Source organism: Bos grunniens, chromosome 2 (assembly GCF_055505025.1).
Source record: "Bos grunniens cultivar Pamir isolate PY7600 chromosome 2, Bosgru_T2T1.0, whole genome shotgun sequence".
NCBI classification, from domain to species: Eukaryota; Metazoa; Chordata; class Mammalia; order Artiodactyla; family Bovidae; genus Bos; species Bos grunniens.
In genome coordinates, this window is record NC_141166.1 from 88,457,187 (window position 1) to 88,481,109 (window position 23,923).

Genomic DNA, 23,923 nt, shown 5'->3' on the forward strand with positions numbered 1-23,923 from the left:
ATTGATCTAATGAATATAGCCATATCTTTAGAAACAACATAAAATAGAATACTTTCATTATTCCTAGGTTTTAAAAAATTTTACTGAAATATAGGTGATTTACAATGCTGTGTTTCAGGTGTATAGCAAAGTGATTCATACTCACACATAGGTTATTACAAGATACTGAGTATAGTTCCCTGTACTACACGGTAGATTCTTGTTGGTTATCTATCGTATTTTAGATATTCTTTTTTTAAATGCAGAGGGTGGGAATGAACACACATTCAGGAACAAAACAGGTAATTACTGTTACTGGATGTTAACAATTTCTACCAAGGAGCTACGCTAACTCTTTATTAAAGAATAGTCTAGTGAAGACTTTGACTTGTTGCTCATTTTTCATATTACGGAAAAATATTTTTCATCTTCTCTTGCATTCTTATACGGGAAATTTGGGTGGTAAGATAAGGAATATTTTTTCAAGTTTTAGTCCTATTGCTAGTCATTCCTGTTATTCCACTTGTTCTGGTTTCACAATTTAAGAAATACTGAGGTGATGCAGAGATAAGACAACAGTGGGGCCTGACTCAGGGCATAACTAACATCAAAATCCTGAAAGAACTAAATAAAATACACTCTTCCATTCTAGAAATGTTGGTGGCAAGTCTTAATCAGAGAATGGAAGGTTTCTATTTATTCCTCTGACCAGTTCATGAAGTCCAAAGAACTACATAACATGAGACCATTTAGACACTTTGAAGACCAACTACTTTTCTTAACTGTTGCACAATATCATTCAAATTCTGAGCATCACGACTTGAGAACTGGAAATCTTGGAGAGGGTTTAAAGAGCCACAGTGATTACTAATAACCTTGACAAGTTGTAGAAATGGGCAGATAATTACAGGATGAACTTAATAGAAACACAGTAATTTAGAGGAAGAGAAAAATAAAACACTATAAATACAAGGGAGAAGGCTTGGCTTTGTGGGTAAATGTGGGAATTAGTAAATCACAAGTACAACATGAATTAGCCATATAAAAGAGATGTTTTCTTTATTTATTAGTAAAACCCCAAAACTTGTAGATTACATGTGGGAATATTGTATTTAAGAAAAAAGGCAGTTATTCCCTAGTCAATTATACAATTATTCACATTAAGCACCTATCACATCAGGCTTGACACTGAATGCTGGCATAAAACGGGGAAGCAGACATAAGACTTGCACCTACAGGGAGCTCGCTGAAGTGTGGTAAATAACAAAGCTGGTACCTTTAATACTCTCTTCGGTTTGTATTCTGTAGCCAGCTCCGACTATAGCAAATACTGTGAACTCCCTGAGGTAGATATCCTACTTTTACATTTTGGATCCCATTCCGTGCCTAGCATAGCATCTAAGAAATCAACTTGGATTCAGGGGTAAAAATAAGCCCTAAACGAACTAAAATTCGAAAAAGTAAATACTAGTCTGATCAAATATGTCGATCAAAATCTGCAGGTTTTCTCTTCAGCGAGTAATAAATATTTGAGAACCTATTATACGCAGAACAGTTCTCAACAATGCTTTGTGTACAAAAGGGAAGGAGGGAATGGATTCACATTGCACATCACGATAATTACCGTGGAAATCCTGGCCGGGTGGATAGCCCATCCTCCTCGAGTTCCACCAGCCTCCCAACCCCTTTTCTTTCCCTTTTAACCGAAATACAAAATGCATAAAGCAAAAGCCACAGGGGCAGGACGCACTGCTACCACTGGGGGTACAAACACCAGCTCCCGCAGGTCGGCAAGTGCGGAGGACCAAGTCCCACCCCGGCTTGCCGGCGCCCGGGATCTAAGAGCGGACGAGGCGTCCCCCCAGAGGAAAGACAAGGCGCCGCAGACGCCCGCCCCGCCCCGGGTCCTGTTCCTCTCGGGCTCCCCTGACCATTCGGGAGTGCGCTCCGCTGAAAGGTCAGTGGAGCACGATTAGGAAACCATGCACTCGAGACCCCAACAACATTCACTTGCCACCCACTCGAGCCCCACCGCCCAGCAGGCCAAGCAGGCCGGACGACGAGGCCTCGCTGTAAAGAGCCTCCGTCCGCCCCGCCTCCTCGCCCTCCTGCCGGCCCCGCCCTCGCTCTCTTACCCCTCCCCCGCTCCCGCCTCGCTTCCCCGACAATCTCCTCGCGCTCACGGCCCGGCACGCGCTCTGCGCCCGGCCGCCGCCGCCGCCGCCGCTGCCGCCGCCGCCGCCACCGCCGCTGCCGAGCGTTCCTTCGCCGTGCCTGGCTTCCAGCTTCGGGCCGGAACCGGAAGTTTAGGGGGCGGGGCCGGCGGAGGCCAGGGGACCGAAAACGCGGCCGAGCCTGGAGCCCGGAGCCGGAGCCAGAGCCTGGACCAGAACTTGGCCGCCGCCTGCACCACCGCAGCCGCCCGCCGCTGCTTCTCCGCGCCACCGCCGCCGTCTCGGCCGCCACCGCCGCGAGCTCGGCCGCCAGTGGTCCGCGGACTTTGGGTGTCCGGGTTGAAGGTCGGTCCGGACGTCGGACCCAGCTCGGTTCCCGGACTGTCCGGGCGGCAGCGGACGCCGCCGCCTCCTCGTCGCCTCAGCCTGGCGTTTTGTTCGGAGAGACCCGAGAGGCGAGCGGAGCTGACAGTGATTTTGACAGTGATTTAAACCCGCTTTTGTTGTTGTTGGCTTTTCGTTGTTTGGTTTTGTGTGTTGTGCTTGTGTGTGGCGATTTTTCCCCCCCGTGGTGCATTTTTTTTTTTATTGTTGTGCTCGCTCTTTTTATTTTTTATTTTTTCTATTTTTTTTGACCCCGTGAACGTTTTTTTGGTCGGGGCTTCCGAATATGTTTTATGACGGTTGATTTTACACCAGGAGGTTTGTCTCCGAGGAAGACCCAGGGAACTGGATATTTAGCGAGAACTTCCTACGGCTTCCCCTGCGTCTCGGGAAAATGGGAGCTGCTGCAAAGTTGGCGTTTGCCGTCTTTCTTATCTCTTGTTCTTCAGGTAGGTGCATGGAGCGCGGCGCGGCGGGGCTGCTGCCGCTGCCGGAGGCCGCGGTTGTTGTCGGGTCGGCGAGCTCCAGCGGAGCCTGGGGAGGTTTCCCCACCCCGAGCCCCTCGGCTGCCGCCCTCCGCACCGCCCCCCTCTCCCGGGCTGATTATGATCTGGAAACCTCCATGAATTTTTCTCTTTTCGAGTTTGGTTGACGACTGATAAGAGTGACTGCTCTGTTGTTGTGGAAGTGAGAAAGTCATGGTTTGTGGCCGTAACGCTGAATGACAGCGCTGGTTGGCTTGCAATTAAGCCGCAAATACCACAAGTGACAATTTATGCAAAGGTTTGAGACCCGAAAGGCATATTCCAAAACGTCCTTTTAGTGCGGCATATTCCAAAAATAAGGGTGTTTTGTTGTTGTTTGTTTGTGTGTGTGATTTTTAACGTCTTTTAATCAGTGTTTCAGTGACTATCACAGCAGATCAAGTCAGTTGCTACTTAATTTTGACCGTGAGAAACAATGCATTATATCAGCAATTTCATCTGGGTGTCCCCTCACGTTTTCTGCAACTTCAGTGTCCAGCAGTGTTAAAAATAGTTGTAGTTGTTGTTGTTGGAGTATTAACAGTAACCCAGTGCAGAAGAGGTCTGCCACTGTGAGTTGCTAATGTGCTGGCTTTCAACCACCATTTATGTGCTCTTTTCTGGCATAGATTTTGCTTACCTACGGAATACTTATTTTAAACGCGTTGTGTTGGAGCATTGTTTGCGATTTAGAACAACCCATTTGAAATTGTACATACTGTCAGATGCACTGTAGTCATAAAATGGGTTTTGGCCCAGGGTTGGAAGAAGAATTTGGCCCATTTATATTTGAGATTTTGATTTTGTGAGAACGTTCTGTGGTTGCAACCAGTGGTTGGAAAACTATCTAGGCTTTTGTATTTGAAATTCTGTAAATGAATACAGCATCTAGCTCAAAGGTGTGCAGATGTACGTAAGAGGAGAGTTAGTTTGTAGATGAAACAGTTTTAAAGTGGCAGTGGATGTATTTATCATAAAATTCAATATTCAGTTATTACGTTGTGAGATAGAATTATAGGGGGACAACGAATTGACAGGTTTCATGGCCATGTCTTTTATCTCGTTTGCCACAGGGAAATTAGAGGGTGGGAGTCTTTTCTTTGTGTACCTCTGTGGTGTGTGTGTTTGTGTGTGTGTGTGTCGCTGTCCATCAGTCCTCCCTGCCCCCCTTTTTAATAGAATCTTTTGTAATGTATAGAATTTGCTGAATGGTACATTTCCTTGTGGTTAATAAATGGATAAAGTCTAGTCTTATGTCTGTAGTGGTATTGATCAGTTCCGGGTGGGCTGAATGTGTTTGTGAAATGGCGATCATTGCCAGAGATTAACCAAAAGAATCATGTCTGTTTAAATGGAAGAAGGAACATGCTTAAGGCAGGCTGACGGTTCTTTTTGTGCAGGGTTTGGGGAGGAAGATAAACAATGGTGTCTCTGAAATGAATGAATACTGGATAACATTAAACCTCTTGCTTTTTGTGACCTAACCTAACCATGTAGTTTTTATTTTTCCTGTAGTACTCTTCCTCCTCTGCCCCTATATGTTCTGGTTGGTGAACTCCTCTTATTCATATCCCTTTTTCTGATCTCCTGCCCTTGAGGAGGAGGGGCATCATGGCCACTGACCAAGGAATTGTGGACATTATTCCCTCCCAAACCCACGGAGTCACACTAATTGTTGAGGGAGGCTATTCTTGAGCAGTCTCAAGGTATTACTTCTGGAAAAGCAGGCTGTCGCTATAGATCTTACAGCTTCCTTTGCTTGGCTTGGGAGTAAAAAGAATTAAGCATTAGTTTCTTGTAGGATTATTTTCACTGAGTCAGGAGGTTAATAGGGCTAAAATTTTCCAATAAAGTAATTTTGTTACTGGAGAGTACATAGATGTTGCACTTATATTAAATTCATTAAGTATTGTTGAATAGGTTTTTAAAAAAAGTCATAGTTTAAAATATAATTCTGTTGAAGATAATTGAAATAAATCTTAAAGACTTTAATCCATATTTATACATGAAGATTTTTAATACTTAAAAGGTCTGATTTTTTAAGAGGTCTTTTGTTACACATCAGATACACTCTCAAAGAGGATTATTATTTTTTTTTCTAATTGATTTTTCTGTGTAATATTTAATCTGGCCTGCTGGAAGCATGAGGATGGCTATTTTTATGAGAAAACATTTCCAAAGTTGTCTTTTTGTTTGTTTCTTTATGGATATTTGATTTTTTAAAAATCAAATGAAGAATAGTAGTAAAGAGCAGTTTTACTTCAGGTGTTTAGGATGGATGTTTACTGTTCTCTTTAATATTTTGTGGACTTGGATTTTTCATTTTCCGTCCCATGGTGTGGATACTAGAGACTGATATGTAGAGTGTTCCTCTAGGATATGGCCAAGTGTATAATTCACTCCTTTCATTCTGGGGGAAATATTTTTAAGTTTTGCCCTCATCCTGAAATGCCTTCAGATTCCTTTTGATTTTGAATGTTTTCATTGCCCTTATCCTTACTCAGCTTCTGTTTCAAAACACAAATATACTTCTTAGTTATTTTGTTTTTAAAGCATTGTGGTTAATTTGTATCATTCTCCAAATTTGTTGAAATCTGAGGAAGAGTTTAATACTTGCTCCAGTGTTTAGGTTTATCCTCTCTAGAGTGATGCAGCTATTGTGGTATTTGAGTTGCATTGAATAAGCTGAGAATTCCTTTGGATTCTGTGGGAACTGAAACAGTCTGGTCTATATATTTAATGAAATAAGAAATGGAGATAAAGTAGTTTTGTGCATTTTCTTCTGATCGGCATGGCAATACCGTGTGGGTGTGTGTGGATATGTGCATGTATGTGTGATTAGAGGGGTCACTGGAGTACAGTGAATCTTCTGGAACTCTTCTGAACTTTGACTAACAAGTGATAGATATTAAATGCTTTTGTTTTCTATAAGACAGAATCTCTTAAATATAGTCTGTGATCAGATTCAAATATATTATCTTGGAACATTAATACCGGAAGAAAAACAAAACAGCACCCTCCCTTCAATTCATTTTTTTCTGCTTATAAGCCAGTAGTTCTCAAGCTTGGGTGACTTTTGCTCCCCAGCCCGGCAGCTCTTCCCCAGGGGCCCTTTGGAGACGTATTTGGCTGTCACAGCTGTGGGGGAGGAGGAGAGGGTGTGCTACTGGCATCTAGTGGGTGGAGGACGGGATGCTGCTGATCATCCTGTGATGCACAGGACAGCCTTCCACAACAAAGAATTATCTGGCTGTGAATGTCAATAGTGTTCAGGGTAAGAAGCCCTATTCTAAATTCTTAATTTTAAAAAGCATTAGTATATTAGTAAAAGGTCTCTGCTCTCCCTCCCACAGTTAGTCATCTAAATTTTACAAGTACATGGCATTTTTGATCTCCAGGTGACCTTGTATTGAGAGTTTTCATCTTTTCATTATCTTTAAAAATTAGAGTCACTAGGAGAATAGACTAGGTATATACGTTATTTTATCCTATTGCACTTTAATAAAAATACTTTTGCTGACTGTTAACAAATAAACTTTTTCCAATCATCTGTTATGATGGAGTACTTTTGAAGACTGTATGTTCATGGATATGAAGAGTGATTGGTCAAGGTATCAAGTTTAATTGTTTTTGCTTTTGATCCAGTAGTTTCTTTGCTCTTAATAATCATCTTTAAGACTATTTCCTCCTATCCTTATTGAAATCACGGAATGATGTGGTGACAGCAGGGGTGTGAGAGATAGAGAGAGAAGGAGGAGGAGGAAGGGAGGGTGACAGAGGGAGAAGAAAAGAGATGGATTAACATGATGCCTGAAAGTTTTGTAAGTGTCATATGGAAGAAATGTTTTCACTATTACATCTTCCCTGAATGGAAAAACTGAATTTACACCTTGAGTTTTTTTTTTTTTTGAAAGAATATTTCCTTTATCTAGCAAATTTTTAATTTTAAAAAACTTTTAAAGTGATTTCTTAATTACATAATTTTCTTAAGAATCTGTTATCTGGATTTTGGTTACCATTAGACTCGTTTAGGCTATACTACTAAGTAATATTCTATGATCTATTGCAGACCCTTGTCCTTTTTGAGGTTAACATTTGACCATAATTAATAAGTGCTTATTTTGTTTTGAACTCTGGTTTTAAGGAAGTTAGCCAGCCAGGATAAGAATTACAGTGAAGTACTTAGCGCTATACACCATAGAGAGGAAAAATTCTGAAGTTGCTCTCACAAAACATGCAAATAAATCTCATACTTTTCTTTGTAACACACCTCCCTAGACATATCTCTGGTACTAGCTGACATTTTCATCTTTTGTGTCCATTGGACTCATTGTTTCATGAGAAGTAAAGCATAACTAAACCAAATGAGATTTTAGTAATCTTTAAATTGTCTCTTTAGATGCTAAAATTCTTTCATCGCTTTTTTACTTTTGTCATTACTCTCATTTCTCATCTTTGGCATGTTGTAAATCTGTGACTCAAATTTGTTTTTTCATGCTCCCTAATGTTGCCATTGTCATGGTGCCACTCAGTCAGGTAAGGTTGGCAGCGTTTGATACTGAGGTTACTAGTGTTCCTCAGTTTTATTCCATATTTTGTAACTTATCATTTCTTCCTTCCCTTTCATGTGAGTCCCTTTCTCCTTTCCACTCTTGCGTATCTTCTCTGTTGCTCCTCTACTGTAGGCTGCTTACTTGTGGAACCTACTCAGTTACTTAGTATCAAGGGTGGCTCAAGAGGGCTCCGCTTGGTTTAAATGAAAACAGATCAGATTTATAATGCTCGAGAATTGACCAGATAGTCTTTTCTACTGTTCTTTTCATTTGTTGGTTTCTGGAATACCGCACACACTTGAGCTGCTGTTACTCTCTTGAAATCAAATGGCTTGAACTTTACGTTGCTCTTACTCACATACCTTTTTAATATTCTGTTTTTCTTTAACTCTTGCTGTTTTCAAAAAGTCTGTCTTATTACTGTTCATTCATCATCTTTGTTTAAACCAAAATTTGACCGGACCAGAGAGTATATTTTTTGCCATAGCTGGGACCACATTACACTTCCTCTGTGGTAGATTTAATTCTGTTAGGTTATAATAGTCATGTCTAGACAAAACATTGATTTCAAATCGACTATTGAACATGAAAGTTCCAGGAATAATGTATAGAGGAAGGAGAAAATGTCAAGAAGGTAAGGAAACTGCAGATAGCAATAGACTTTCTGTCGCTCTCCAATTGGATTGTGTTAGTCACTTTCACAAATGCAACACTTCTAGTGACCATGGTTTGTTTAATAAAGGGACCTGAAAGGAATGTGTTGTTGTTTCTGAGGTTGGATTTCTTAAACTATTAGCGTGGTGACTTAAGGGGGAAAAATGGGAGGTTCTTCTGGATACTGGACAAGAAAGTGGTTGTGGTGGTCAGTAGACTTGAGTTCTCGTGCCAGCACTGCCACTGCCATTTCTTTTACCTGAATTTATTATAGTACCTTTCTGACTGTAACTAATTTCCCTGCCACTAATTCCTCTCCCAGTCCAACCACATAGCTGCCAGATTAGCCTCATTTAAAAATGTCTGAATATGTCACTCCTGCTTAAAACCTTTCACTTGTCACCTTTAGCATAAAATCTAAAGTCTTTAGACTGGCGTACAAAGTCCTTTATCATTTAAATCCTGCCTCTTTTCTCTAAAAGCAGGTAAAGAATCTCCCTGCAGTGCAGGAGACACTAGAGACACTAGTTCAATCCCTGGGTCGGGAAGATCCCCTGTAGAAGGAAATGGCAACCTGCTCCAGTATTCTTGCCTGGGAAATCCCATGGATAGAGGAGCCTGACCAGCTACAATCTGAAGGGTCACAAAGAGTCAGACATGACTGAGCGACTAAGCACAGAGAGAATAAGGGTATAGGCTCTAGAGTCTAGAGTATCAAACTCTAGACTACATTCTGAGTAATCTAAGAATGTCTCTGATCCTTAGACTACATTCTCATTTCACAACTTAACTTTGGGCAGATCACGTCACCTTTTGTGCTTCAAATTTTGTCATCTACAAAATGGGAATATTAATAGTGCCTACCTCACATAGTGGTTTCAAGATTAAATGTCACATAAATGCTAGCATGTGCCCTATACTCCAGGTATACAAACTCAACATACAGTTTCCTGAATGTGTCATTCTTTATTGTATATGACTATGGTACCTTTGTACATGTTGTTTCTTCCTCCTTTACCTGTTTAACTCCTCGTTTGTAAGACTGATAAGTACCACCTCTTCAAAAAAAATATTTCTGTGCCATTTAACCTAGAGTGAATTAGTTAATTTCTGTTCTTTATAAATGACCTTGATTCCAGTAATTACTCTTAATGTTTACTTGCATATATGTAGTATAGACTTTGAGCTTTTCAAAGACATCTTCTCTTTGTTCACAGACTCACACCTAGAACCTGGTATCCACTATGTGGTTAGCAAATGTTTACTTGAATGAATGAAGTGAAATGTTTTTATTTCTGGGCCTGAGTTTTCCTTTTATGTATTAAAGCAATAAACTTGGATTCAGTTCAGTTCAGTTCAGTTCAGTCGCTCAGTCGTGTCCGACTCTTTGCGACCCCATGAATCGCAGCACGCCAGGCCTCCCTGTCCATCACCAACTCCCGGAATTCACCAGACCCACGTCCATCGAGTCAGTGATGCCATCCAGCCATCTCAGCCTCTGCCGTCCCCTTCTCCTCCTGCCCCCAATCCCTCCCAGCATCAGAATCTTTTCCGATGAGTCAACTCTTCGCATGAGGTGGCCAAAGTACTGGAGTTTCAGCTTCAGCATCATTCCTTAGATGATCTCTAAACTTTTTTCCTACTGTAAAAGCTTTATGAATCTAGTTCTAAGGGTAAAGTTTAATAATGACATTTTATTAAGAAAAAGTGATTTTGCTGGTTGTTTTTTGAGTATCCTTAAGTTCTGCCCCCTTTTTAAATGCTGTGTCTCTGATCCTTAGACTAAATCATTTAATATAATTTGAATTGTATAGATTTAAAAGACATCTTAGAGTATTTCGAATTCAGTGGCTTTCAGCTTTTTTGACCATAACCAACAGTAAGAAATACACATTGCATCATGACTCAGTTCCCATATACATAATAAGTATATGCATCAGAAATAGAGGTTTCATGAACTTACTGTATGCAAGACATTTTTGTTTTTATATTCTATTTCATTAATGAATTTTTGATTATGACCCCATTAATTAATTCAGTGACCCACTAGTATGTTCTAAGCTCTCCCCAGTTACTGGTTTTAGTCTCTCCACCCAGTATTCGGAGTAGAGAAGGAAACTACATAAGTAAATATGTGCAATGAAAAATATGTGCACTGAAAAATACGCTCATTATTTAATCTGCAATGGAGAACTTGTGCCTCCATACAGAATATAGGGAAAACTGGTCCCAGGGCAGAGCGTGGACCTGCCATGGCTGAGCTCATTTCTTTTCTGAACTACCTGGATGACTTATGCACATACAAAGGTGCTAAAAAAAATTATATTGTAATTTTGAATAGTTCAAATTTTTCATTTAGGAAAGACTTGCTGGAGGAGATAGGTCCTAATAATAGGCAAAAAAATATCTTGGCAGGAGGTTGAGAAGCATATTCATTAGTCTTGCTGTGTGGGAACAGGGACAAAATGGTATCTGGAATACAGAAAGCATTTGTGAGTAAACCTGACTATGGATGGTAGGCAAGTTGAAATAGGAATTTTGGACTAAATTTGACTAAATCTAATTTCTGTGATGGAAAAATGTTTAGAACTGCTTGAAGTAGAACAGTCTCAGTTGAGGGAGTTAAATCCAGATGAAAAGTTATTAAAACCAAGAAGAGGTAGGAGTGGATGATAGACATCCTGATGACTATCCCAAATACTTATAGTATGTGGAATATAGAACAGAAAAACAGCTTAGAGATTAGGTAGAATGGCAGCACTACTAAATAAGATTGGTAAAGAAATAACAAGCCAGAAGAAAATAGGAAGCACTTCCATAACCAAAGAAATTCTATAGTGAGAGATGGATTTAGAGTATAAGCATGAATGAAAATATAAGTATAGATTTGGGAAAATAATACATAAAAATATGAGAGCATATATTATTCTCTTACATACAGTACAGTGTATGCTGGGTACGTCTCCATTGTGAGGTTGATTCTAAGCTCTGGTAGCTCAATATGTTGTTTGTATTTAAATAATGGTCAGATTCCAGTAATTGCAGTGATGCTTATACTGGTCATTCAAATTATATTATTTGAAATCTATGTGAGACATTTTCTTCACAGTAAATTGTAGTTTTAGAAACTTTTCTGAGGTTGGTATATGTTATTCAGGCCTGCTTCCTGAACTTTTCAATACCTTTCTTTTGGACTAGATAAAAGTTTCTTTGGTATTAGTAATTGTAATCATGTTGGGAATCATTTTATTCTCTAATGTTGCTGAACAAAAATAATTGTAAAGCAATGAGATAATTATTTGAAAGGCTTACGTAAGGAGGGGTTGCCTTTTAAGATGAATCTTGCCTTTTAAGATGAATCATCTTTACATATTATAGTAATAAGTCTATCTTATCTAAAGCTTTAAGAAAAAATTTTCCTACTGATTACTAACCTTATATTTTATAGAAATGAGCCCTGTCCTGGGAAAAACCTGTTGGTCTTCACATCTTTATGATACATTGTAATTCAAGCTTGAAGGGGAAGCTTATTATTTCAAGAGGAAGAGGCCTGGGCAAATTGTCAGATCTGGGCAAGCTTCTAAAACTATGAGATTAATTTTTTTTTCATTTATTTATTTTTTAATTGAAGAATAATTGCTTTACAGAATTTTGTTGTTTTCTGTCAAACAATATTTTTAAATTTGTAAACCAAGATGTAGTAAAGGAAATAATATGCCATATAATACAAGAGCTGGGTCATAGTAGACCTTATGTACATGTCAGTTTTTAACCTTTCTTAAAGTCTTATTTTAAAAAATGTAGTATGTAAAACATTTAAAATACAGTTTTAGTTTTTGGGAGATTTTTTAGATTTGCTGGTAAATTACTTATAAGTTAATATGAGATAATATTTGACTAAATGATTTGGCCATAGAATATATCAGTAATGCTGCCAAATTGGTGCCAGGAAATATTTAGAACATTCAGCTATCATAGTTCTTTTATAAAGAGTTAAGTTCTTGTTGTTCTGCTGCTGCTGCTGCTAAGTCACTTCAGTTGTGTCCGACTCTGTGCGACCCCATAGACGGCAGCCCACCAGGCTCCCCCGTATCTGGGATTCTCCAGGCAAGAACACTGGAGTGGGTTGCCATTTCTTTCTCCAGTGCATGAAAGTGAAAAGTCAAAGTGAAGTCGCTCAGTCGTGTCCAACTCTAGCGACCCCATGGACTGCAGCCTACCAGGCTCCTCCATCCATGGGATTTTCTAGGCAAGAGTACTGGAGTGGGGTGCCATTGCCTTCTCCGTCTCCTTGTTCTAGCATGCATTAAAAGGAAACATTGGTGTAAATGTTCATCTGTATTTGTTGGAATTTAAAATATTTCTCATAGGCAGTTTCACCTAAACATTAAGTGTTTTAAAACTTTTCATATACAGTTTTGGAAGCTTCTGAAGTCAGTTTTAAGGTACCAGCTACCAGCTACAAGCTTTCAAAACATGGTTAGTAGAGTTTTGAGGTCAGTATTTTAAATGTTGTATAATATTTTGGACTAAAACTTGAGTCTTTGATTTAAATTCTTGCTTTCCTGCCGACCCTTTTTTGACCTTGGCAACCGTGAAGACCTTACTCATCACTAAATTAAAGAGGATGAAATAAGTATTCATTCGTTTAACAAATAAATGTTGAACTACACGCTAGGCACAGTGCTAAGTGGTTGAAATGGAGCAGTGAGCAAGATGCACGTGATAGTGCGCTTACAGAGCGAACAGTCGTAAAGTAAGCAGTCAGATAAATAAAATCATCAAGGAGTGTCATATGTGCTCTAACAGGATTCTGAGGAGGTAACTTTATTTTGCCTCATGTCCCATATCACAATCTCTAATTACTCAAGTTTATTTATCTACCTATTTATCATCTGTCCTTTGCACTACTTGACTGTAAATTCTGTGGGAGAGGGTTTCTCTCACGTATTCATCACAGTATCCCTAGAGCATGGCATGGTTTCTAGCAGAGTAGAAGCTCAGTAAATATCTGACTGACTGTCTGGAGAAATGGATGCAAGGATGGGACTAGAGAGATTGATAGGGACAAGATCATGCAGGGCTTTTGATCTAAGCTGGGAAAGAGACTAAACTCCAAAGGGCAGTGGAAAGCAGAGTTTTAAGGAGGAGCTTGAACGGTGTTGTGTGTTAAGGTCACTGGCAGCTGTCTGGAAAGTATATTGAAGGTGTGTAGGAGTGAGAAGGTGAGACCAGTTAGTTAGGAGACTGTTCACGCCAGCCTAAGCTAGAGAGACTGTAAGATCCCTTCTAGCTTTGTATTCTAGTCGTTGCCTACACTTCCCAGTCTTACTCTCTTATTTTACTAGTTACCCCATTTTCTCCCTACTTTTTACTTAAGAAAAATGGATAGCTTATTGTGCATATGAGAACTGAATACAACGTCTCCCAAAAAACTCAAAAAGAGACAAAATCCAAGCCAGAGATTACTGATTTTTTTGTGGCAAATTCCTGTCTTTAGATTCTATGCATCTGCTAGTTACTTACTCACCATTTTTATTTCTCTCTGGAACTTTGGTTTACTTCTTTTTTCAAATGTCTGTTTTTTTCTTTTCTCTTTAAGAAGAGCACCTTTTGATTGTTTTATCATGTAATATACTGTATTGTTGACGTGACTGAAGATTCAGGAGCAGAAACCAGCATATTTTATATCTTAATTCTTAGGAATTTGATATCTTTACAGCTTATCAAGATCTTGCTATAAAAGCTGAAAGGATAAATAGTTAATACTATGGGCTATTATTTTTACTCAGGGCTATTGCCTCTGTTAAGTAGTTAGCTTGAATATTTTTATCTGAAAGATTTTAAGCCTGTACTCTTGGTGGGAGGGGGAGGTGATGCTTGGCACAATCAACTATATTGGCAGAAGTTCAGCAGCATCATCTTTGACTAGGAAAAACTGCATTATTATACAGAGATAAAGCCAAAAGAGACGTTAAACATCACTGCAGTTAGAAATATAATGGTGGCTGTCTCTTTTCATTTGGTTTCATTTCTTTTCATTTTGGATGTAGGTAAAGCCACCTTCTTCTGTTAATTCACCCTGTAAATATTATAGGTGACTTTATTTATTATTACCTTAAATAAAGTAATTAGGCTTTGTGCTACTTGGTAGTATAGTTTCACATAGCAAGATTAGTGTGTGGAATTTGCTAATTATTTGTGTGTAAGCTTAGAGTTGAAATTAACTTCTGTAAGTACACTTTTAAATGGTTTGGGGAGAAATGATAAGTCAAAACTTAAAGAAAATGATGAAAAATGAGTAAGGGTAGTTAACAAGATATTAATTATTCAAGATGGGCATGGTAATAGTAAAGCAATTTGGTTAGTAGGCATTCAGAAGAGTAAAATGCCTTTCTAAATAATCATCCTTTTATTCCATATAAATATTATATAACAAATCTTTCCAGGTAGCCTTTTAAGATATTCTCTTCCTTAGTTCTTTAGAGATACATAATACCTGGCTTGGGTGTTGAATTAGGGAATAAATTGCTATTTGTATTGTTTGTTAAAATGTAAATAGAGATTGCCTCTTACCTGAGGGGGCTAGAAATAATAGAAGCAGTTAAATTAGGAGAGTTTAACTCCCTAGAGGACCTGACAGACTATCACGTACTGTTTTCTCCATTAACTACCTTATCAGAATGATTTTTCTGAAGAATAAACTATTCAAACTGAAGAATGAAATAAAATGAAAAGATTAGGGTCAGAGAAGAATGTTATATTTTTTCTTTTTGAATCAGTGAAAGGTAGTTTTGATCTTTCATCCACAGATCTGATCTTTCATTTCAAAAATAGCCCTCCATCAAAATGTGTAATTCTTAGTCTAGCAGCATGTATTTAGCAACGCTTATTAAGCAGTAGTTTTATGATTACTATCTAGTTGTATTTCCATGATATGGAAAGATATCAGCTCACTAAGCTAGAGAGCCTAAGAGTAGATGAACCTAGTCTGTTATAAAATTGTAGAATTTCTGTTGTTGGAACGTGTGGTTACTTAGTAAGGACTAGTTATAGAAGCTGTCTTGTTTGTACAAGGGTAGCTGTTGCTTGAAAAGAATGGGTTTCTCAAAAACAAACAACAGTAGGTCCTTCATCTCAAATTCAGTGAAAGTAGTTAATTATGCAGTGTGGGGACAGGTATATTAGAAAGAACAAGCATTCTGTAGGGAGAAGACTTGGATGTTGGGCCTTTCTTTATCGTGATGTGATATACCATGTGAACTTGGGAAAATTCCATAACCTTAGTTTTTTCATCTGTAAAGTGGAGTTTATAGTACTGCCTCACAAGATAACAGTGAAGATCAAAGGCTATAGACATAAACACACTCATATCATATATATGTGTATATGTATACACACACATATATGGAAATTTTAAAACTTCAAAATATTATTCCAAATGGAATAGTCGCTAAGTTGTGTCCGCCAGGCTCCCCTGTCCATGGGAGTCTCCAGGCAAGAATCCTGGAGTGGGTTGCCTTTTCCTTTTCCTTAAAATACAAATTAAGTATTTGTAATTAATACAGTGATTTTTTTTTTTTCCAAGGAGAGCAATAGGAAAGGTTCAAGTGAACTACAACACTTTTAATTGAGAATTTGTGGTTCTTCATCAATAGACATTTATTTTTACCCTAATTCTTCTGTGAATAAAGGATTTGACTCCGTGAACAACTGAATATAAAATCTTAGAGGAAGATCCATTCCTTACAGTGACTGATGGTTCTTACAACAAATCAACTGCTGCTTATTCCTCTAAGCGTTTTTTACCCACTTGCCTTCTATTAGTCTTTACAAGGAGGTGGACCAAACCCAACTTATTCACGGTAGTTTCCTCAGTGTTTGACACCTAGTAGGTGTTTAACAAATATTTGTGAATGAATATTGAGTGCTTTCAAGTGCTTAGGATAGGGGCCACAGACTTTTTTATAACGGACCAGATAGTAAATATTTTAGTCAATCTCTCTTGCAGCTACTCAGCTCTGTTAGTTGTAACACAGAAGCAGTCATAGACAGTACGTAAATGGATCAGTTTGACTGTGATCCAATAAAACTTTATTTATAGATACTGAAATTTGAATTTCATATGATTTTCATATGTCACAAACTCGTGTATTCTTTTTTTCAACCATTTGAAAATGTAAAAACCATTGTTCAGCAGCTGTACAAAATCAAGTTGCAAAGTGGATTTGACCCACTGGCAGTAGTTTTCTAACCCCTGGCGTAGCATATTGTATAAGTAGCACCCTCCCCCAGCTTAGAAATAAATATATTATGTTCCAAAAACTTTGTTTGGAACCCAGGAAGCATTTTCTTATAGGATCATTGTCATCTGTGTTGGTTACATTCCCAGACCAATCTACAAGCCTGTTTTACCTTCAGTGTTCTGAATTCCAGCAGTACAACTTCATCCTCAGGAATAACACTGTCTCTGAGGGAATATGGATTTAATATTCCTTCCTGGACCAGAAGGAACACAGACTTTCCCCAGCACTATCAGAATTTCCTTCTTCCCTGTTCTCTTCATTTCGAGTACCCTGCTCCTTGGGACTTTAATAGGGTGGTGTGGTCACAGGACCAAAAAGGTTTGTGTGTATGGTTAGGTGGGAGAAAGGTGGCAGGGAAAGAAGAATGGAAGAAAAGAGAAGATACCAAGATGAATCACACACAGTCAGAGTGGTACTGCTCTGTGCAACCTTAGTTATGTGTGTGTATATGAACTGGGTCACAGTGAAAGTGTATTTATTTCTTACTGTGATTGGTGATCAGAATGTTTGAAAGCCTGTGTTCTAAGGGTTTGAGGTACAGATCCCGAGATGTTTTTTTATCCTTTTATTGTATGTGAGAGCCAAATGAAAAATATAAAGTAAGCCTCTTGACCACTTGGGACAGTGTGTTTCTAGTAAAGTTACCTTATGAGGTGGTTACCTGTTTTACAGATGAGAAAACAGGGTCATGCAGCTAATAAGCATCACAATTGAGATTTGAACCCGTATTCTTACCTTGCTTAAGAATATCTGCTTCATCCAATATACTACGTTGTTTTTCCTTGTAGGGAAAGAAGGAAAAAAGCTGTGTATGACTTCCATTGAGTTGGAAAAACATCACAATTGTTGGCAACTCACCGGGTTTCCTGAGACATTGATTTAAATATAAGGACAGGGCCACTGGAAGAAAATAGGAACTATATGAAGAGTGACATGATGTGTTAGAAAAGAGGGCCTCTGTCATTTTACCTTTAATTTTTCTTCTTCTTTGTTCTCCCTGCTCCTTCATATCTCACCACCAATATGGGCTCCTAACTCATACTAGAAACAGCAAGGGTTCCAGTGGGGAGGAGTAACGTAATCTTGTCTTTAGCTGAAAGGAGAATGAGGAGGGAAACCCAAGTAGCTAGGCCACCTTGGTCATCCAGGTGAATTGGCTGTTCCCAAGTGGCGGTGTGTAAGTGGGTACAGATAGAAAAGGACCTGCTATTACTTGTGGTACGAGCAGAAATCTTGACTTTGAAGACTTGTAGCTTTGATATGCTAGTTGAGAATAGTTCTTTTTTAGTCATTAAAGGACAACCTCTCTTAAGCAGTACTTTTTAACTAGACTTTGTTACCCATTTTAAGTACTTAAATTTCAAAAGGCGTGTTTAAGATATCTTTCTCTTACGTGTTGAGTTAGGAAGTATGGGGACAACAAATTTATGCTGATTCTGATGTCTAACTTGATTTGGAATTGTCTTGGGAAGAGGTTGGGGCTTCCCTGGTGGTTCAGTTGATAAAGAGTCTGCTTGCAATACAGGAGACCCCAGTTTGATCCCTGGGTTGGGAAGATCCCCTGGAGAAGGAAGTGGCAGCCCCCTCCAGTATTCTTGCCTGGGAAATCCCATGGACAGGGGAATCTGGTGGGCTACAGTCCATGGGGTCGTAAGAGTTCAACACGACTTAATGACTAAACATACCTAAACCTGGGAAGAGGTAGATTTGATAGGAAGGCTGTTGTTCTTAATTAGAAATGTAACAAAATCATAGCGGACAAATACCTGGTTAATTGAATGGAAGGATGACAAACACTTGTGTTCTCAGGCTGAGGTGAGATTCTTGATTTTGCAATGGAAAGTACTAATTTATATAGAAAAAGTTTCAACTGGTAATACCTGAAGATTTGGACTTAATATTTTTAGCCTTACCAATATTTTTAGCCTTACCTCTTACCTCGATGGTACTGCTTACCATGTTCTGTATTATAATTGCCAGCTAATGTGTCTGTCTTCCAGCTGACCTGGAATTTTTTTAGACTCATTCATTGTAGTGCTAAGTTAGTGTTTGATGTAGGTCAAGAGCTTCGGAGCCAGAGTGACAGACCATGTGTCTTGGCTCCATTATTTTCTGTCTCTGTGATCTAAGGGCACGTTATGTAACCTACCTGTACTATGGTTTTCTCATCTGGAAAATGGAAATAATAATGGTATTTACTTTATAGGGTTGTTATGAAGTGTAGGTGAGTTAACATAGTAAAGTGCATTGAATGATATCTGGTATATAGTAAGCATTCTGAATAGCTCAAAAATATTAGTTGAAAGGTAAAACAGACTGGGAGAAAATATTGACAATGTTTGATAATATTCACAATATTGTTATCTGTAATAAACGAAGAACTCTTAAGACTCAACAAGAAGAAAGCAAACAACCCAGTTAAAAAATGGGCCAAAGACTTTGACAGATACCTCACCAGAGATGATATACAGATGGTAAATAGCATATGGTAAATAAGCATATGATATCATCAAGGAAATGGAGTTTAAAACAACTAGGTACCACTACACACTTATTAGAATGGTAGTGTGAAATCTGAAACACTGACGCCACCAGCTGCGAGCAATGATACGGAACAACAGGAACTCTCATTCGTTTCTGGTAGGAATGCAAAATGGTATAACTACTTTGAAAGACAGTTTGGTGGTTTCTTAAAAAACTAAAAATCTTCTTACCATATGATCCAGCAGTCACACATCTTGGTATTTACCAAGGAAATTGAAAACGTGTTCATACAGAAGCCTGTATGTAAATGTTTCTAGCAGCTTTATTCTTAATTGCCCAAATTTGGAAGAACCAAAATGTCCTTCAGTAGGTTAATTGATAAACTATTGTCTGGTACCTCCAGACAATGATGTATTTTTCAGCATTAAAAGAAATGAGCTCTCAAGTCCTGAAAAGACATGGAGCAACCTAAAATGCATATTACTAAGTGCTAGTCTGAAAAGGCTACATAACTGTAGATTACCACTATATGGTATCTGAAAAAGGAAAAAGTATGGAGATTATAAAATGGTGAGTGGCTGCCAGGAGTTGGGTGGGAGGAAAGGGATGAATAGGCAGAGAATGGAGGATTTTAGGGCAGCAGAAATACTCTGTATGATTTTATAATGATGGATATACGTCATATATATTTGATGAAACCCATGGAATGAATGTACATTACTAAAAGTGAGCCCTAAACCATGGACTTTGGGTAATTGTGATGTGTCAGTGTAGGTTGGTCTTTAGTGACAAGTGCAGCACTCTAGCGGAGAAGGCGATGGCACCCCACTCCAGTACTCTTGCCTGGAAAATCCCATGGATGGAGGAGCCTGGTGGGCTGCAGTCCATGGGTCGCTAGGAGTCTGACACAACTGAGCGACTTCACTTTATTTTTTCACTTTCATGCATTGGAGAAGGAAATGGCAACCTGCTCCAGTGTTCTTGCCTGGAGAATCCCAGGGATGGGGGACCCTGGTGGGCTGCCGTCTGTGGGGTCGCACAGAGTCGGACACGACTGAAGTGACATAGCAGCAGCAGCAGCAGCACTCTGGTGAGTGATATTGATAATGAGGGAGGCTGTGCATGTGTGGGGTTAGAGAGTATATGGGATATTTCTGCACCTTCCTTTCAATTTTATTGTGAACCTAAAACTGCTCTAAAAAAAGTCTTAAGAAAAATAGTTGCTAATGCTGCTTGTTGTTTTTGTCCAGCACAGTACGTAGCTTTAAACTGTTTATTGACTATGAATAAGTGCAATATAGTAAAATTATAATCTAAAATCTGAGGGCATCCTAGTACATTTAGTGAGAAACTGACATTTGGCAGATAGCTACACTCTTTCGTTTAGGATACAATAGTTTTTTTCTTTATAACAGTTAAATTTATTTATATATTTATTGGACTCTGGTTTAATTCTAAAATATCAGCTCAGGGAAGAATACAGTTGGCTCTTCCTATCCGTGGGTTCTGCATCCATGAATTTGACCAATTGGGGATCAAAACTATTTGAGGAAAGAATTCCAGAAAGCTTCAAAAACCAAAACTTGAATTTGCTGCACACTGGCTATTATTTTCATAGCATTTATGTTATATTTATAGCTATTTTCATAACATTTTCATTAGGTATTATAAGTAGTCTAGAGGTGATTTAACATATACAGAAGGATGTACAGGTTATATGTAAATACTGCACCATTTTGTATAGAAGATTTGAGCATCCTGGATTTTGGTTATCCTTGTGCAGGGTGGGAAAGGTGTCCTGGAACCAGTCCCCCTTGAATACCACGAGGCAACTGTACTGACATTTCCAGTTATGTAATTTGGTGGTAAAATTGTTTTATATGTAAATCTGGGGAGATCCTTTCAGAAAACTATAGAGTGGAGTAGTGCATCATTCAGTAATATATTCCCAAATAAGAGCACCTCAAAACCTTTTATTCCCAAAATGAGGTAAAGACAAAGGAAGTGGCTGTGTTAGGGGGATAACTGTAACTTCCAAAAGTGTACCTAGTTGTATTTTCTCAATATTTGAATATCTTCACTTCTGGGAGACTAGCTGCATCTTGTGCTGTGCTGTGCTTAGTCGCTCAGTCATGTCCGACTCTTCTGCAACCCCATGGACTATAGCCTGCCAGGTTCCTCTGTCCATGGGGAATATCCAGGCAAGAATCCTGGAGTGGGTTGCCATGCCCTCCTCCAGGGGATCTTCCCAATCCAGAGATCGAACCCAGGTCTCCCTCATTGCAGGTGGATTCTTACTGAACCACCAGGGAAGCCCCTTCTTCTTCTTAATGGTTTATAAAGTTTTCTAAGTGATTTCATATATGTTCTTATTTGATACTTTGTGAACCTGTTTGAGATAGGTTTCATGTTTCTTTTTGCTTTAGCTCAGATTCTAAGATAGTAGAATTAGTCTGAAGTCATTAACCAGTGGAGCTAGAAGGTAAACCCTGATTTTTAAGTTCTGTGTTCTTTTTTAAAAGTAAAGACCAACTTTTGCCTCATTATCCTCTGCTGTCTCCCACCCTTAGAGGAGGAAATGTTTGCATATATTTATACTAGAGGTAGTTACTTTGCAGGTCATCCTTATACCATATTTTGAGAAATTCATGCTTGATTCTGGGAAAGGGAGGAGCCTGAAGTAGCAGTACAGCAGTAGGAAGCACTAAAGTGAGCTCTAATTCCACGGCAGAGGTGGTTTTACTCTTGCTTGGATAGCTTGATGGCAACCATAAACTCACCTATGTTAATATTGCTGAATGAGATTTGCAGGTAAATCCTGCCTTTGATTCCTGCAGAAGTGCTTTTATTAATTACTTTTGCTCTTGATGAAGAATGGCTAACATTGTTTTCCAAATGGGTCATTATTAGGTTTGTTACGTTACATGTGCATCACAATTTTACGTTTTTCTAATATTTATATTTATCTTATTTTTGGCTGTGCTGAATCTTCATTGCTGCAGGCTGTTTTCTCTAGCTGTGGTGAGCAGGAGCTACTCTCTAGTGGCGGCGTGCTGGTTCTCCTTGCAGTGGCCTCTCTCGTTGTGGAGCACGGGCTCTGGGGTGTTGAGGGCTTCAGCAGTTGCAGCACATAGACTCAGTAGTTGCAACTTGTAGGCTCAGCAGTTATGGCTCCTGGGCTCTAGAGCACAGGCTCAGTAGTTGTGGCCCATGAGCTTAATTGCTCTGCAGCTTGTGGAATCTTCCAGATCAGGGATTGAACTAGTGTCTCCTGCATTGGCAGGTGGATTCTTTACCGCTGAGCCACCGTGGAAGCCTGCACAGTTTTACATTATTGCATTTCTTTGGTCAAAATTGTAACTGGCAGGTTATGTTATAGCTCAGTCATTATATAAAATAAAGACTATTATTTGTTAAAACACTATTATTGATAGCCACTGCTTTTTGCTTGCTCTGGGCTAAGTACTTTTAAGTTTTAGTGATAATATGTGTTACTCACCCTACGAGATAAATATTATCCCCATTTTATAGATGAAGAAACTGAGACTCAGTGACTTGCCTAACTAAGTAGCAGAGACAGTACTGCAAAGGTCTGCAGGGATTAATTCTATTATTCTGTTGAATCAGATATTCTAAAATGTTTATTAAAACAGGAATGACCAATTCCAGTGCAGTGTGACTTCCTTTGAATCTATTCTGCCAGAATTCCTTCCCCCTGTTCCACCCTAACAGCAGCTATTTGTGGTACTCCTCAAAACCTGATATGCAACAAAAAATGCTGAGTTATCAAATTGAGTTTTTGATAATATATTATGGGTACTGTAGCTGATAGAGCACAGCTTTCCACCTTTTAAATGAAACTAGTTGTTTGTGCACAGCTGTTTAAAGACTGAGAAACAGAATTGTTCCTTTTGGTTGTATAGTGAACCAGAATCAGAACTAGGTCAGAATTCATTTGCTCTGATCATCACTTGGGTAATTAGTGAATCAAAGGATCAAAGTAAATGCATCTTTTAAAAATTATACCTTGATTCAGAGAGGTTGAATTAATTGAAATTTGCTCGTGTTGAACAAGAAATCCAAGGTTCTTTTTGACTCACATTTGAAAAAGAATTTAATGATAGTGGTTGTTAATGACTTACTTGGTACCTGTTACCTATGCTTGGTGGGTAAGGAAGAATGTGTTAGATAGATAACTATGAGTGTTTCTGGCATTTGGATTTGGGATTCCTTTGCCTGCATTCATATTACGACAAATTGGTTAAAAAAAAAAAAAAAAAGATATACTTTGTTTTTCCAAACTCAAGGACTTCAGTTTTCTCTTACTGTAACTTTTAAGTTATAGATTAGCCTGCAGGAAACTGAAAGATAAAAAGAGAATAGACAAGAAAGGAAATCCCTTACTTCTGTGTTTCTTAAACTAGGAATAATGAATAAAAGATGGCAAATGAGTGGTAGGATTAATAAAGCCATAGTGATTTGATTTGAATTTAAGTGACTGGATTTATAGGAAAACTTAAATATTGTTGATCCTGAATGCATGTAGCTATGATTGATATTATCTGTCATTTAAGGTGTACCTACTGTGTGCTCCTTAGTTAGTTTAGCTGCTCAGTTGTGTCTGACTTTGTGACCCCATGGACTGCAACACCCTAGGCTTCCCTGTCCATCACCAACTCCTGGAGCTTACTCAAACTCACGTCGGTGAGGCCATCCAACCATCTCATCCTCTGTCCTCTCCTCCTCCTGCCTTCAATCTTTCCCAGCATCAGGGTCTTTTCCAGTGAGTTGGTTCTTTGCATCAGGTGGCCAAAGTATTGGAGTTTCAGCTTCAGCATCAGTCCTTCCAATGAATATTCAGGACT

The 23,923-nt window shown here is 38.9% G+C and overlaps 1 protein-coding gene across 2 annotated transcripts in view; it reads left to right on the plus strand.

Moving 5' to 3' along the window:
* Positions 1–2,310: 2,310 nt before the first annotated feature.
* The window catches only part of ACVR2A (activin A receptor type 2A), a 96,345-nt gene continuing 74,732 nt past the window's right edge, over positions 2,311–23,923 (plus strand). For both annotated transcript variants that reach the window (XM_086352449.1, XM_086352458.1), the window contains exon 1: positions 2,311–2,986. In XM_086352449.1, the coding sequence (XP_086208575.1) occupies positions 2,932–2,986 (55 nt within the window). In that variant the 5' untranslated portion in view covers positions 2,311–2,931. The remainder of the gene's footprint in view (positions 2,987–23,923) is intronic.